Source organism: Dreissena polymorpha, chromosome 3 (assembly GCF_020536995.1).
Source record: "Dreissena polymorpha isolate Duluth1 chromosome 3, UMN_Dpol_1.0, whole genome shotgun sequence".
NCBI classification, from domain to species: Eukaryota; Metazoa; Mollusca; class Bivalvia; order Myida; family Dreissenidae; genus Dreissena; species Dreissena polymorpha.
The window spans coordinates 18,032,932-18,047,902 of record NC_068357.1 but is presented as its reverse complement, the minus strand read 5'-3'; the positions used below and the strand labels follow the sequence as shown (position 1 = coordinate 18,047,902).

The 14,971-nt window shown below is 39.9% G+C and overlaps 1 protein-coding gene across 1 annotated transcript in view; it reads right to left on the bottom strand.

The window, feature by feature from the left end:
- LOC127872065 (exportin-5-like) overlaps positions 1-14,971 on the bottom strand; it is an 84,923-nt gene that overhangs the window by 16,514 nt on the left and 53,438 nt on the right. The window contains 4 exon segments of the mRNA XM_052415398.1: positions 590-687; positions 5,516-5,652; positions 12,375-12,471; positions 13,376-13,476. Coding sequence (XP_052271358.1) covers positions 590-687; positions 5,516-5,652; positions 12,375-12,471; positions 13,376-13,476 — 433 coding nt within the window.

Genomic DNA, 14,971 nt, shown 5'->3' with positions numbered 1-14,971 from the left:
TACATTAAATAAGCGATTTCGACCCATATATTTGACCTTTGACCTTGAAGGATAACCTTGACCTTTCACCACTCAAAATGTGCAGCTTCATGAGATACACATGCATGCCAAATATGTAGTTGCTGTTTCAATATTGCAGAAGTTATGGCAAATGTTAAAGTTGGCGCAAACAAACGAAGCAACAAAACAACAAAGCAACAAACCAACAGACAGCGCAAAAACAATATGTCCCCCACTATAGTGGTGGGGGACATAAAAATTGAGGTGGTATCATTTGAGTAACGCTCTGGGAAAAATTGAGGATTAATGCATGTACATAGTGTAATCCCAGATAAGCCTGTTCAGCCCACACAGGCTAAAGTGGGGGACCACTAGGCACATGCATTGAGCCCACACAGGCTAAAGTGGGGGACCACTAGGCACATGCATTGAGCCATTTTTTTCCCAGAGCACAGCTAATTTCTGAAAGCCTACCTTGTACATGAGAGGGAAAATGTGGCCCAGCACTGGTAACACTGCAATCTCATACTGAAAGCCTACCTTGTACATGAGAGGGAAAATGTGGCCCAGCACGGGTAACACTGCCTACCTTGTACATGAGAGGGAAAATGTGGCCCAGCACTGGTAACACTGCAATCTCATACTGTTCTTTAGGACAATACTGGACATATGCCTTCAAAAACACACCTACAGCTGTGTTAAAGAAAGTAAACTTTGATGACCTTGAACTTGATTCATTAAGCAGCATTTAAAAGTAAAACCTGTATCATGACCATTATTACAATTTTAAGTTAAGGATGAATAATGAAGCTTCACAATACAAACTAAAATGATCAATAGGACCTAAAACTAAATGACATATGTAAGGCACTAACAGACAAGAGTTCCGCGGTCGGAGATGACCGCATTGAAGCCGGATTTTTGATTTAAATGACAGGAAAGTACCTTTCGTGTTTTTGTCAATGCAATACTTAAATTACTGAAATATTGTTCAAAGGTCAAAACTTTAACATTTTTACATTCAAGGTCACAGTGACCTTGACCTTAGAATGAATGACCTTGAAATGACCAGTGGTCATCTAAGTGTGCTTGCAAACCTTCATGTCAAGTTTAAAGACTCTATGTCCAAGCATACCAAAGTTATAACAATTTTAACATTTTAACATTTAAGGTCACAGTGACCTTGACCTTCAAATGAATGACATTGAAATGACCAGTGGTCATCTTCTAGTACTGGCCAATCTTTATTTCAAGTTTGAAGACTCTAGGTACAAGCATACCAAAGTTATAACATGAAATAAGAACTTTAACATTTTTACATTCAAGGTCACAGTGACCTTGACCTTCAAATGAATGACCTTGAAATGTCCAGTGGTTACTTACTAGTTCTGGCCAACCTTCATGTCAAGTTTCAAGACTCTAGGTCCAAGCATACCAAAGTTATAACAACTTTAACATTTTTACATTCAAGGTCACAGTGACCTTGACCTTCAAATGAATGACCTTGAAATGTCCAGTGGTTACTTACTAGTTCTGGCCAACCTTCATGTCAAGTTTCAAGACTCTAGGTCCAAGCATACCAAAGTTATAACAACTTTAACATTTTTATATTGAAGGTCACAGTGACCTTCACCTTCAAATGAATGACCTTGAAATGACCAGTGGTCATCTGTTAATCCTGGCCAACCTTCATGTCAAGTTTGAAGACTCTAGGTCCAATCATGTCAAGTTTGAAGACTCTAGGTCCAAGCATACCAAAGTTATACCATGAAATAAGAACTTTAACATTTTTACATTCAAGGTCACAGTGACCTTGACCTTCAAATGAATGACCTTGAAATGACCAGTGGTTACTAACTAGTTATGGCCCACCTTCATGTCAAGTTTCAAGACTCTAGGTCCTAGCATACCAAAGTTATAACAACTTTAACATTTTTTATATTGAAGGTCACAGTGACCTTGACCTTCAAATGAATGACCTTGAAATGACCAGTGGTCATCTGTTAATCCTGGCCAACCTTCATGTCAAGTTTGAAGACTCTAGGTCCAAGCATACCAAAGTTATACCATGAAATAAGAACTTTAACATTTTCGAGCACGCCGCCACCCCGCCACCCCGCCACCCCGCCCGCCCGCCCGACAACATCAATCTATAAGCCGAGATTTTTTTGAAAAAAATCCGGCTAAAAATAATACAAGGATTGAATTAAAGTTTACAAAAGTGTTGGAGCAAAGATTTGTTTCTGCCAAAATTGTATCAAAAATTCAAATTTGTAATACAATGTTTAATAAGACATTCTTTAACCCTTTCCCACTCAGAGCCAAAAAAGAAAAGGCTATGTGCAAACAGCATAAAACCAGAACAGACAGGAGTAACTTGCAGTCTGTTCAGGTTTAATGCTGTTTGCTGCTCATCAGTATCTAAGGTTTGGAGATGAAGCCTTTAAACTTGAATCAAGTAAGAAAGGTCTGAAATTAAATAAAACAATCTAAGGGACTACAAATGAGTACAAATACTTATCTAAGTGGTAAAGGGCTAAGTCTGCACTTAACATGGAGGCAAACATTTACAAATACAACATCTATAGTGGACCATTCAATTAGCCAATCATTATCAAAACAAGAAACCGTAGGAGACGGGTGATGCTCCCCAAAGTTTTTTTTTGTCACAATATTGCACTATATATTCAGATAAAAGGAAACGTCTTGAGGGAACAGTAGTTGGGGGGACAATAATTTTTTTATAGAAAATTTCAAAGAGCCATAACTCTGTGAAAAATCATCCGACCAGAACCCGCTGATAATATGCACATCTCCTCTTGGTAGTGAAGCTTCCCATAAAGTTTCATTAAATTCCAGTCATAAGTTGCTGAGAAATAGCCCGGACAAGAATTGCACTATATGTACAGTTAATGGAAAATTTTAATGGAACCCCCTGAAAATATGCACATCTCCTCTTGGTAGTGAAGCTTCCCATAAAGTTTCATTGAATTCCGGTGATTAGTTGCTGAGAAATAGCCCGGACAAAAATTGTGCACAGACGGACAGAAAGACGGACGGACGCAGTGGCGACTATATGCTCCCCCCAAAATAAATTTTGGGGGAGCATAAAAATAAAAAGTTGTACAAAAAAGAGAAATACTTAACATCAAATGTCAAAAGAATATGAACTGATTAGTTCTACAGTTGAATGGATTTTTTTTTTAAAGAAATAAGTATAAAATGTAACAGGAATAATATAACTTGCTAATAACTGCACAAAACCTTACTAGAGCTTTGTCGCAGACCTGACATATACCCCCACGTGCCGCATTGACACATACACTGTAACTCCAATATAACGCGCTCCGTTATAACGCTGAATCCAATATAACGCGGGGGGTGCTTGGATCCCATTTTTTCTCCGACCTTCCATTTCTGATTTAAATATGTATTATGCAACTTCATGTATTTTCAGACAATTCAAAGATGGCGGCAATCATATGTTGATTGCTTTATTCAACCGTCCGTTGAACCAGTTTTATAATCGCTTCGAGGTTAAACAACACTGACAGCTAATTGGTGTTAATCTGTTGTGTAATGTCAATAAAGATGTGACAAACTCGCGTGTCAGTGTTTATTACATGTATTTCTCAAAACGATTAAAACATTCTTACTTTGATATGGTTGCAGTTTGACTATATTAAATGAGCGGCTGTGAAATATACGGCCCACTATATAAAACAACTGTTTCTGTCATTTCATTATCAATCTAGTATTATGTCATTTAATCTTTTAGTTCGTGTATGAGAAATTAAATAATCCAGACGATTTATTTACATGCGAACGCAGTGTACCGGTTTTTGTTAACAGAGATTCACTATCATTTTTGCGCGGTATCAGTAAGTCCCCGGGAAACACGTTTTTTGCATGCGTATGACGCAATTAAACATTTCTTTGTACATGTACCGTATTGCATTCAATCTAAATTTAAAGTCCAATGAAAGCTCTGCCCATAATGTACTGTACTCTTAACACTTCTGAAAATGGCATATGTGTACAGTTGTATCTACGAATTTCTTAAACATATTCATATATCGTCATTAATGTTCAAGATTATTATTTTTTAAGTGATGTTGCAATTTTATTGGATTATCGGATAAATGTGCACATAAGAAAAGCGGTATGTAAAAAGTTATCAATACGATTCGGTTTATATGCATGTATTTGCGGATGACAACACAGGATGGCAATATATAGTTCTGGCTACCATATTTTTAAATGTCGCTTTTTATGATTTTTGACTGGCGCGACATGTCAATACTATATAAACTGTACGCTGAAGTTTCTTTAGCTAGGCAATATACTTCATTACATGATCTATATTATAGGCTATACTATACTTGTTTTTTTACAGCGCCCTGCAGTAAATGAGTTCAAAACTTATAACGCGGATCCGTTTATAACGCTGTTTCGCGGCTTGGACCCCATTGACCGCGCTATATTGGATTTACAGTGTACTATTTTGCATGCTGTCTTCACAAAACAAGAGAATCTAATTTATGGCGATTTATAAGAATTATTATGCCATTATCTCAAAGTGTGACCTTGACCTTGGAGATATCGACATAATTCTTTCGTGTGACACACCGTCCAATGATGGTGAACAAATGATTTTAAAATCTCACAATGAACGACATAGTTATGGCCCGGACAAGCTCATTTATGGCCATTTTTGACCTTTGAACTCAGTGTGACCTTGACCTTGGAGATATCGACGTAATTCTTTTGCGCAACACACCGTCTTATGATGATGAACAAATGTGCCAAATGATTTGAAAATTTCACAATGAACGATTTAGTTATGGCCCGGACAAGCTCATTTATGGCCTTTTTTTACCTTTGAACTCAAAGTGTGACCTTGACCTTGGAGATATCAACGCAATTCTTTCGCATGACACACTGTCCAATGATGGTGAACAAATGTGCCAAATAATTTTAAAATCTCACAATGAATGACATAGTTATTGCCCGGACAAGCTTTCGGGACAGACCGACAGACAAAGTGACTCCTATATAGCCCCCATTACCTATGGTAATGGGAGCCCCCATTACCTATGGTAATGGGGGTACAAAAATTGTAAAGGGTGAAGGGGGACATATTGTTGGACCCCTTCAAAGGCTATACAGTCAATGCTGCTTTATATATGAGCCATGCTCTGGGGAAATGGGGCTTAATGCATGCACAAATGGTGTCATCCCAGATAAGCCTGCAAAGTGCCCACAGGCTTATCAGGATTACACTTACATGTACTGCCTTAACTTGATTGTCATCAAGAAGTGACTTTGTTTAAATGATAAACACCATCAAGCAGAAAGTGTCATCCCAAAGTTGCCTGGGAAGACACAATGCATTAAACCCTGTATTTCCAGAGCAATGCTTAACTTCTAAAGGAGGCAGGGGGTAAGACTTCTTGACCTACTACAATGGCTGTACAAGAAATGCTGCTATGTATATGTTATGAGGCAAGGATACGTATAATGGATCGTAGCCTGTAGTCCGTGAGCACGTCTAGATGAGCCAGTGCGGTCACACACAGGGTCTGGGCCAGACACGGGATCATGTAAAACTCAGCACCCAGATATTGGGCGGAATTGCCCAGGATATGACAACTGAAATATGAGATATGCACTTTTATTTTATGCTTTCCGGTGGTTTATAGAGAAATATCAGTGAATTAAAACTGATAATTTCACTGTTTCAAACAGTGAAAATTATCAGTGTAAATTAGCGATAATTTTCACTGTTTACTGTGAAATGACATCATTTTTTTTACAAAATGACGTCATTATCCCAGCAAAATTCTTTAGTTAAACTCTTAAACAATGTATATAAATGGTAAAAGGCATAAAATAAAAAGAAAATTTGTTGGATTCGTTGGAATATCGATTTTATTTCACTAGTGATCATAGAAAATATATATTTTCACTCATGGCTGCTCCACTTGTGAAAATATTGTTTTATATGATCACTTGTGAATTAAAATCGATAATGCACCGAATCCAACAAATATCCTTTATGTACTGGTTGTGTACGTAATTCCGACCTGTACGTAAAAAATCGGCCACCTGTGTTAAATCATTTTCATGATCTTAGCATACACATTTTGCTGATTTTTATTAAAATCAACTTGAAATACAACCCTTTTCTCAATATTTTGCAAATTAAAGAAGCATATCACTGTGAACTTTTATATCAAAATGTCACAATTGTATGACAATGTTTTTGTCATGTGGGAAAAGTGACATCATCAATATTTGTATTACTTATATTTATATAAGAAACAAATATATTTGTTAAAATTGTTGTTATTTTTTACCTAATAAACTTTAACTAAAATATTTTCAATTAATTGTATAAAAACATATATCAAAACATAAAAATTAGGACCTAATATATACTTTTTTAATATATGAATTACCTCCCTTGATAAGAATAATAATAGGTTATTTGTTGTAAAATTAAATACAAGCGTTTACTAAAAATCGACAATGAAGTCAACTTTCTATACAAAATGTGTTTAATTTCTTAGCTATATATTTTTTTCTTATAAAACATATTAAAAACAAATAGTTTTTAGGAATTTGCAGTTGCCAATTGACAGTGCTTGTTTACTATATTTATTAAGATAGGTAGGGGGAGTAACTGGTATATAATGTCGCATATATTTTAAGTTTCAAGTGAAAAAAAATTTTGTTTGTGTAAACCTTTATTAATACTCCTAAAATGAGGACATTTGTCTAAAGATATTTCTTTGTAATTTTACCTGCAGATTAAACTAAAAGGTGGCCGATTTTTTAGGTACAATTGCCCTATGAAAATTGATAGTTTATATGTTATTAATTTCTGTTCATAAAAGTAACATACACTGATCTAATTCTATTGAAATTTTCATGCTAGATGAGTTTTGAACCCAGGATTATATATGTGAAGTTTAGTTTCAACCAGTTGCCTAAAACAAAAGATTTTGTTAAAATAGTCCCAAAAGTGGCCGGAATTACGTACACGACCAGTAATCTTTTACAAAAGCAACAAGAGATGTGTTTGTCAGAAACACAATGGCCCCTAATGCGCCGCTTTTTGTTGTTGACCTTTGACCTTGAAGGATGACCTTGACCTTTCACCACTCAAAATGTGCGGCTCCATGAGATACACATGCATGCCAAATATCTACATCTACATCGTACGTCGCTGCCGTCAAACTTGACAATTATGCGACGGGTGGTGAAGAGATAAAGTAAGAATGGGAAAATAGTAAAGTGAGAAGAGTTTGATAGTTAAAAGTCAGAAGGACAGTACAGATGCGTCCCCAGCTACGTTTCATCCCTCTACCTCATGCCTCTCCGGCTACGGTGGCCGCAGAGAGGATTGAACCTCAACCGGCACAGCCATGAGGTGTCATTGGGGTTTACTTTGTAGCTGGCGCTGACGACTTGATTAGAAACTTAAGTTTGCTAGTCCCTGCTTGAAGGATACCAAGTCAGGGGATTCTGCAACAGTGGCTGGTAGGCTGTTCCAGGTCGGTATAATACCGGGGAAAAAGCTATGCCTGTAGTAGGATGTCGATGTGGAGATAGGCAGGAACTTGATGTCATGGCTTGATCGGGTTCTGCTTGAGCCTGGGGAGAGGTATTTTGCTGCTGGGATGTCTATGAGATTGTTTGATATCTTGTAGATCATCGTCAGCTGGGCCTTTGTCCTCCGTGACTCCTGGGTTTCCAATTGCAGGTGATCAAGCATGGATGTGACGCTGCTAGTGTTATGGTAGCGGTTCGTCACATACCTGGCTGCCCTTCTCTGGACCATCTCCAGATCGTGAATCTGGTCCTTCTGGTATGGGTTCCAGACCGTGCTGCAGTATTACAGGTGTGGACGGACGAGTGAAAAGTAGGCAGCACTTTTTACATTCTCGTTGCCAATCCTTAGATTTCTGCGGAGGAATCCCAGCGAGCTGTTTCCTTTCCGTGTTACGTTCTGGATGTGAGGTTTCCAGGACATGTCTTTCGTCAGTTCCACTCCGAGGTACTTTGACGTCTCTTCACTGGCAAGTATATGGCCTTTGAGGGTGTAGTTGTGCAGTATTGGGGATCGTTTTCTGTGGACTCGCAGGATGCTGCACTTCTCTGGGTGGAATGACATTTCCCAGAGTTTCTCCCATTGCCACAACCGATGGAGGTCTTCCTGCAGATGGTTGCAGTCGCTATCTGAGTCTTTTTGTCTGTAGACCACGCAGTCCTCCGCAAAGAGTCTTGTCTTGGATGAAACTCTAAGGGGGAGGTCGTTTATAAATACCAGGAAGAGGATCGGTCCAAGCACACTCCCCTGAGGCACTCCGCTGACTACTGGGGCAGGGTCTGAGGTAGCACCATCTACAACAACTCGCTGCGTTCTGTCGGTCAGGAAGGCTTTAATCCATTCCAATGTCTGGCCGCGTATACCGTAGTGGTGCAGCTTTGTCAGCAGACGCTTGTGGGGGACCTTGTCGAACGCCTTACTGAAGTCCAGGATGGCTAGGTCGTGTTGTTTACCTTTGTCTAAGGACTTCAGTAGTTCATCTGACAAGGTTAGGAGTTGTGTTTCGCAGCTCCGTCGCCTTCTGAAACCATGTTGGCAGTCGGTTAGGATGTTGTTACTGTCCAGGTGTCCCATGACGTTGCTGACAATGATGTGCTCTAACATCTTACAGCATATACAAGTGAGTGATACAGGGCAGTAGTTGCTCGCTTTATACCTGTCCCCCTTCTTGAATATGGCTGAAACTGTTGCTGTCTTCCATATATCTGCAATTGAGCCTGTTGTTAGGCATTTCTGGTATATGTAGCCCAGGTACGGTGCACATTCATTTGCCAGTTCCTTGAGGACCCTTGCTGGAAGCATGTCTGGGCCGGTTGCCTTTTGGGGGTTTAGCTTCTGTAGTAGCTTCAGCACTCCATGGGATGTGATTTCGATATTGGGCATGGTTGGTGCTGGTTCCCCGTCTGGCATAGGGTTTGTGTCGCTCCCCGTGTCGTGGGTGAATACTGACTGGTATTGTTGGTTCAGGATGTTCGCCTTGTCTTGTGGGTCACTATGGAGTCTGCCATTTTCTTTCAAGGGGGCCACCCCGGATTTGTCCTTCCTAACAGACTTGATAAAGTTCCAGAATCTTTTCTGTTTTGGTTGCTGGGCTTGGTCTGGGTTCCCGACTTTAATCAGGTCTTCGACGTAGTGCCAGTAAGCCTGCCTCTCAAGTCGTTGGGTGGTGGCTTTGGCCTGTCGGTAGCGATGTCTGTCTTTCGGTCGCCCTGTTTCCTTTTGGCGGTTGAAGAGTTTATTCCTCCTTCTATGGTGGGCCTTGATTTCTTTGGTTATCCAAGGTTTATTCACCTTATTCCCGGACAGCATTTTGAATGGAATGTGCTGGTTCATCAGCTGTATGAGGAGCTGTTCAAATGTGGACCATGTATCGTTAACTGACATGTCCTTGGTCTTCTCCAGGAATTCGGTGTGTTGTGCTGTCAGCTTAGCACCCATAGACTGGTAGTCTGCTTTCCTATATTGGTAGACCTTGCGTGGCGGTTTCTTCACTTTCCTAGGTCGTAGGCTGGAATCCACAAAGATGGCTTCATGGTCACCTATTCCAGGAATGGTCTCACACTTGTTGATGAGAGTACTGTTGTTAGTAAAGAAAAGGTCAAGCAGGCTACTAGTGTCCTTGGTGATACGTGTAGGTGACTGCACTACTTGGTCAAGGGATGCGTCCTTTATAATTGATAGGAGCTGTCTGCACTGTGTGGCATGAGTGGCTTGAGGTGTTGGGCATTCATTCTTCCAGTCTATGTCGGGTAGGTTAAAATCCCCTCCCAGCCATAGGTGGGCGTTTCTCGGGATTTTAGTGAGGCAGGCGTTGAGCTGTTCCAGATAGTCCGGGTCAGTGGAGGAAGGCGGTTTGTAGCAAGAGCCAATGTAGAGGTCCTGTGCACCTTGTATTTGGACCTTGGTCCAAACTGCCTCTGCGTTTTCTGACTTCAGCTCTTCTGGTTCGTCACTCTTGTATCTTTCTGAAACCAGAATGAAAACTCCTCCTCCCCGGGTGTCGCTGCTCCGATCTCTCCGGTAGGCATTGAAGTTGGCTGGGAACACCTCTGCTGATCTCACGGAGTCATCTAGCCATGATTCGGTGCCGATGACTATGTCAGCCTGTGTAGCCTCTATCATATTCTGTAGGATTGCCTTCTTGCCTGGGCTTTTGATGGACTGGCAATTCACGACCAGAGTCCTTAGTCCAGTGTCAACCCTGGTAGTAGAGGGGCGTTCACTTGCACTTTGCTGGCGTCGATGGGGTGACGATGTAGCATTTGGTTGGCTGAAGCTAATTTCACTATCTGTACCAGTGATGTTGCTAAGGGCGGAGTAGCTATTGGTGGAGTCAAACAGCGTTGTGTCGAATATACCTGTTGAGAAGTTTGGCACGCCACACTGTACGCATTCCCATGTTATGTTGGGCAGTGCCTTGAAGACCGCGTCCGGCATCCCCATGCACTCTTGATGGTACCACACTTCGCATGAGTCGCAGCAGACGCAGGGTGTTGTCCAATTGCATGCTTTATTGCATACAGCGCAGGGGAACTTGATCTGTCTAGGGCCAGGGTTTGGTTCTATAGACTCTGCTAATAAGAGGACGCATAAGTAAAGAAGGACCTGCTTATCTCGGCAAATTGGGCCTAGAGCCTTGCTCCTAGTATTTCTCATTGTTACTATAAATTGGGACGAGAGCGACAAGGAGCCTAATCTTGGACGGCAGTAACCTGTAACTGAGTATGGGATACCCCATTTGGACATCGTATCATTATGTGGCAACACAGGGAATAGCCTGGTGATAATAAACACTGATGTCAGGACTGAGAAAGATATTTGATGGTCAAACATCGTTAAATCTTACCACCAAAATTCATAGCCGGAAGAAAACCGGAAGTAAACAAATCAGTTCCAAAACGAGGTTGTATAAAGAGGGTCGTTCAAGAAGTCTTTGATTCGTTTATCTTTATGAGTTTCTAAATTAACTGGCAAGACTTTGATGGAGATCGCTTACCAAACCTTCCATTTTTTACAATGTAGGCAAGAAAAGAAGTTTTAATTTAAGAACGGAGAGAAAATAAATAATTTTCTCAGAGCTGAGAAGAAAAGAGAAGATGCGCGCGCACCACCACGTCACGTCCTGACATATCAAGTTGCTATGTTCAATATTTACTGTAAGGTTAAAGTTTTGGGACAGAATGACAGAGTTACAGAATGACGCAATGACAGACAGAAAGAAAGACAGGCCAAAAACAATATACCCCGATCATTCGATCAGGGGGCATAAAAATAAGATACACACTTTGAGTCGTGTTCTGAGAAAACTGGGCATAATGCATGTGCGTAAAGTGTCATCCCAGATTAGCCTGTGCAGTCTGCACAACTGCACAGGCTAATCTGGGACGACACTTTACACACATGCATTATAACCAGTTTTCTCAGAATGCGACGACTCCTTTTATCCAATCTTTCATAAAAGCTTAAATAAGATATACACTTTTATCCAAGCTTTTATGACAGCAGAAATAAGATATTCATATTTATCCAATCTTTAATGAAAGCTGAAATAAGATATACACTATTACACAATTGAATATGCCTGCTCAAATAAAATATGCACTTTAATCCAACCTTTTCTCACAGCTGTAATAAGATATATACTTTTATCAAATCTTATATGGCACCATAAGATAATGCCCATTCATTTTTCTGCTAACAATGACAGAGTGACTAATATCTGTGATACTTTTGGCATCCACAACAAAATCAACGTGTCCTGAGTGAGTTCAAATAACCCTCGTTCTGGAAAAACTAGGTTTATTGCATTTGTGTTAAGAGTCATCCCAGTTAGCCTGCGCAGTCCACACACACTTATCAGGAAGGAAACTATCTGCTTTGATGGTATTTTTTGTTTAAAGGAAGTCTATTCATAGTAAAAATCGAGTTTAAGCAAAATGCATTAAGCCCAGTTTTTCCAAAGCGTGACTCAAACTTTAATAGAGTCGTGTTCTGAGAAAACTGGGCATAATGCATGTGCGTAAAGTGTCGTCCCAGATTAGCCTGTGCAGTCCACACGGGCTAATCAGGGACGACACTTTCCGCCTTAAGTGGATTGTTGCTAAGAAGACACTTCATTTAAACAAAAAATATCATAAAAGTGGAAAGTGTCGTCCCTGATTAGCCTATGCAGACTGCACAGGCTAATCTGGGACGACACTTTACGCACATGCATTATGCCCAGTTTTCTCAGAATGCGGCTCAATAAATCAGCTCCTACCAGATATCATAACCCTCCGTCAGGAAATGCTGCATTCGTTGGAGTGGATGTTTACACAGAGCATTTCCAGTGTTGTCCACACAGGGAGGCTGTATTCCTGGAATTAGTTGGAGAATGAAAGTTAAGATATGAGCCTCCTTCTGGCAAAATGGGGCATATTGCATGTGCGTAAAGTGTCATTCGCACAGGCTTATCAGGGACAACACTTTTAGACAAAACTGGATTGTTTTGCTAAACAACACTTCCTTTGAACAAAAAAATCCCTAAAAGCGTAAAGTGTCATCCATGATTAGTCTGTGCACTCCGCACATGCATTAAGCCTCGTTTTCCCAGAGCCACCTCATCTAAATGTTCACTGGAAATTAAACATAACTGAAAACAGGCCTTTCAGAAATAATATGTTGCTATTCATATTTATTTTATGCGCACCTTAACTCGTTTATGCCTAGCGTCTAGAAAAAAGGCCTTGGCAAACAGCGTAGACCCAGATGAGACCCCGCATGATGCGGCATCTCATCAGGGTCTGCCCTGTTTGCTTAAAGGAATTTCTGAAAGAAATATTCTAAATATAGAAATAAGGATACTAGACATCCCTAATTTTGGAAATAAATTTATCCAATTTAGAAGAATGGGAGAGTCCACTAGGCATAAATGGGCTAAGTTAACCATAAGCTTTACTGGTCATTAAAGTCTGGAGCAACCAGGTCCTGGTAGTCAATTAATAATTTCAAGAATTCACGTTCAATTTTGCCATTAAAACAATAGTATACTTTCAGCAATGATTCAGTTAGAACACTTTGTCAGGGCTTTTTCAGGAAAAAACATGAGGGAGGGATGGAATGCTGATGTATCAAAATTCAGAGAAAAGGGATAAAATCGTGTTATTTCAATCTAAGTTAAAAAAGTGTTAATGGTACCCCATTTTTGAATTGGCATTCAATCCATGCCCCCTTTCATTTTTTCTTGGAATGGCCCCTATGATAAAACTTCAGGTACTTTACCCATGAGTGACTGAATATCATTATCTAGTACATCGTAGGCCTTGGCAAACTCTGGATGCCGTAGCTTCAGATTCTCCTCACAAAACAGCATGTTCATGGATCTATAAAAGAAGAGCTCACGAGTAAAAGCCTGTGTTCATATATCTGTAATAGAAGAGCTTACAAGTACAGAGTCTGTGTTCATATATCTGTAATAGAAGAGCTCAAAAGTACAGAGTCTGTGTTCATATATCTGTAATGGAAGAGCTCCCAAGTACAGAGCCTGTGTTCATATATCTGTAATAGAAGAGCTCCCAAGTACAGAGCCTGTGTTCATATATATGTAGTAGAAGAGCTCACAAGTACAGAGCCTGTGTTCATATATTTGTAATAGAAGAGCTCAAAAGTACAGAGCCTGTGTTCATATATCTTTATTAGAAGAGCTCAAAAGTACAGAGCCTGTGTTCATATACTAAGTACCTGTAATAGAAGAGCTCACAAGTACAGGGCCTGTGTTCATATATCTGTAATAGAAGAGCTCAAGAGTACACAGCCTGTGTCCATATATCTGTAATAGAAGAGCTCCCAAGTATAGAGACTGTGTTCAAATATCTGTAATAGAAGAGCTCCCAAGTACACAGCCTGTGTTCATATATCTGTAATAGAAGTGCTCAAGAGTACACAGCATGTGTTCATATATCTGTACTAGAAGAGCTGAAGAGTACACAGCATGTGTTCATATATCTGTAATAGAAGAGCTCACAAGTACAGAGCCTGTGTTCATATATCTGTAATAGAAGAGCTCCCAAGTACAGAGCCTGTGTTCATATATCTGTAATAGAAGAGCTCCCAAGTATAGAGCTTGTGTTCATATATCTGTTATAGAAGAGCTCATGAGCACACAGCCTGTGTTCATATATCTGTAATAGAAGAGCTCACGAGTAAAGAGACTGTATTCATATATCTGTAATAGAAGAGCTCAGAAATATAGAGCTTGTGTTCATATATCTGTAATAGAAGAGCTCCCAAATATAGAGCTTATGTTCATATATCTGTAATAGAAGAGCTCATGAGCACAAAGCCTGTGTTCATATATCTGTAATAGAAGAGCTTACAAGTACAGAGCCTGTGTTCATATATCTGTAGTAGAAAGCTCAAGAGTACACAGCCTGTGTCCATATATCTGTAATAGAAGAGCTCCCAAGTATAGAGCCTGTGTTCATATATCTGTAATAGAAGAGCTCACAAGTAAAGAGACTGTATTCATATATCTGTAATAGAAGAGCTCAGAAATATAGAGCTTGTGTTCATATATCTGTAATAGAAGAGCTCCCAAGTATAGAGCTTGTGTTCATGTATCTGTAATAGAAGAGCTCATGAGCACAAAGCCTGTGTTCATATATCTGTAATAGAAGAGCTTACAAGTACAGAGCCTGTGTTCATATATCTGTAATAGAAACGCTCCTAAGTATAGAGCCTGTGTTCATATATCTGTAATAGAAGAGCTCACAAGTATAGAGACTGTGTTCATATACATGTATCTGTAATAGAAGAGCTCACAAGTACACAGCCTGTGTTCATATATCTGTAATAGAAGAGCTCCCAAGTATAGAGCTT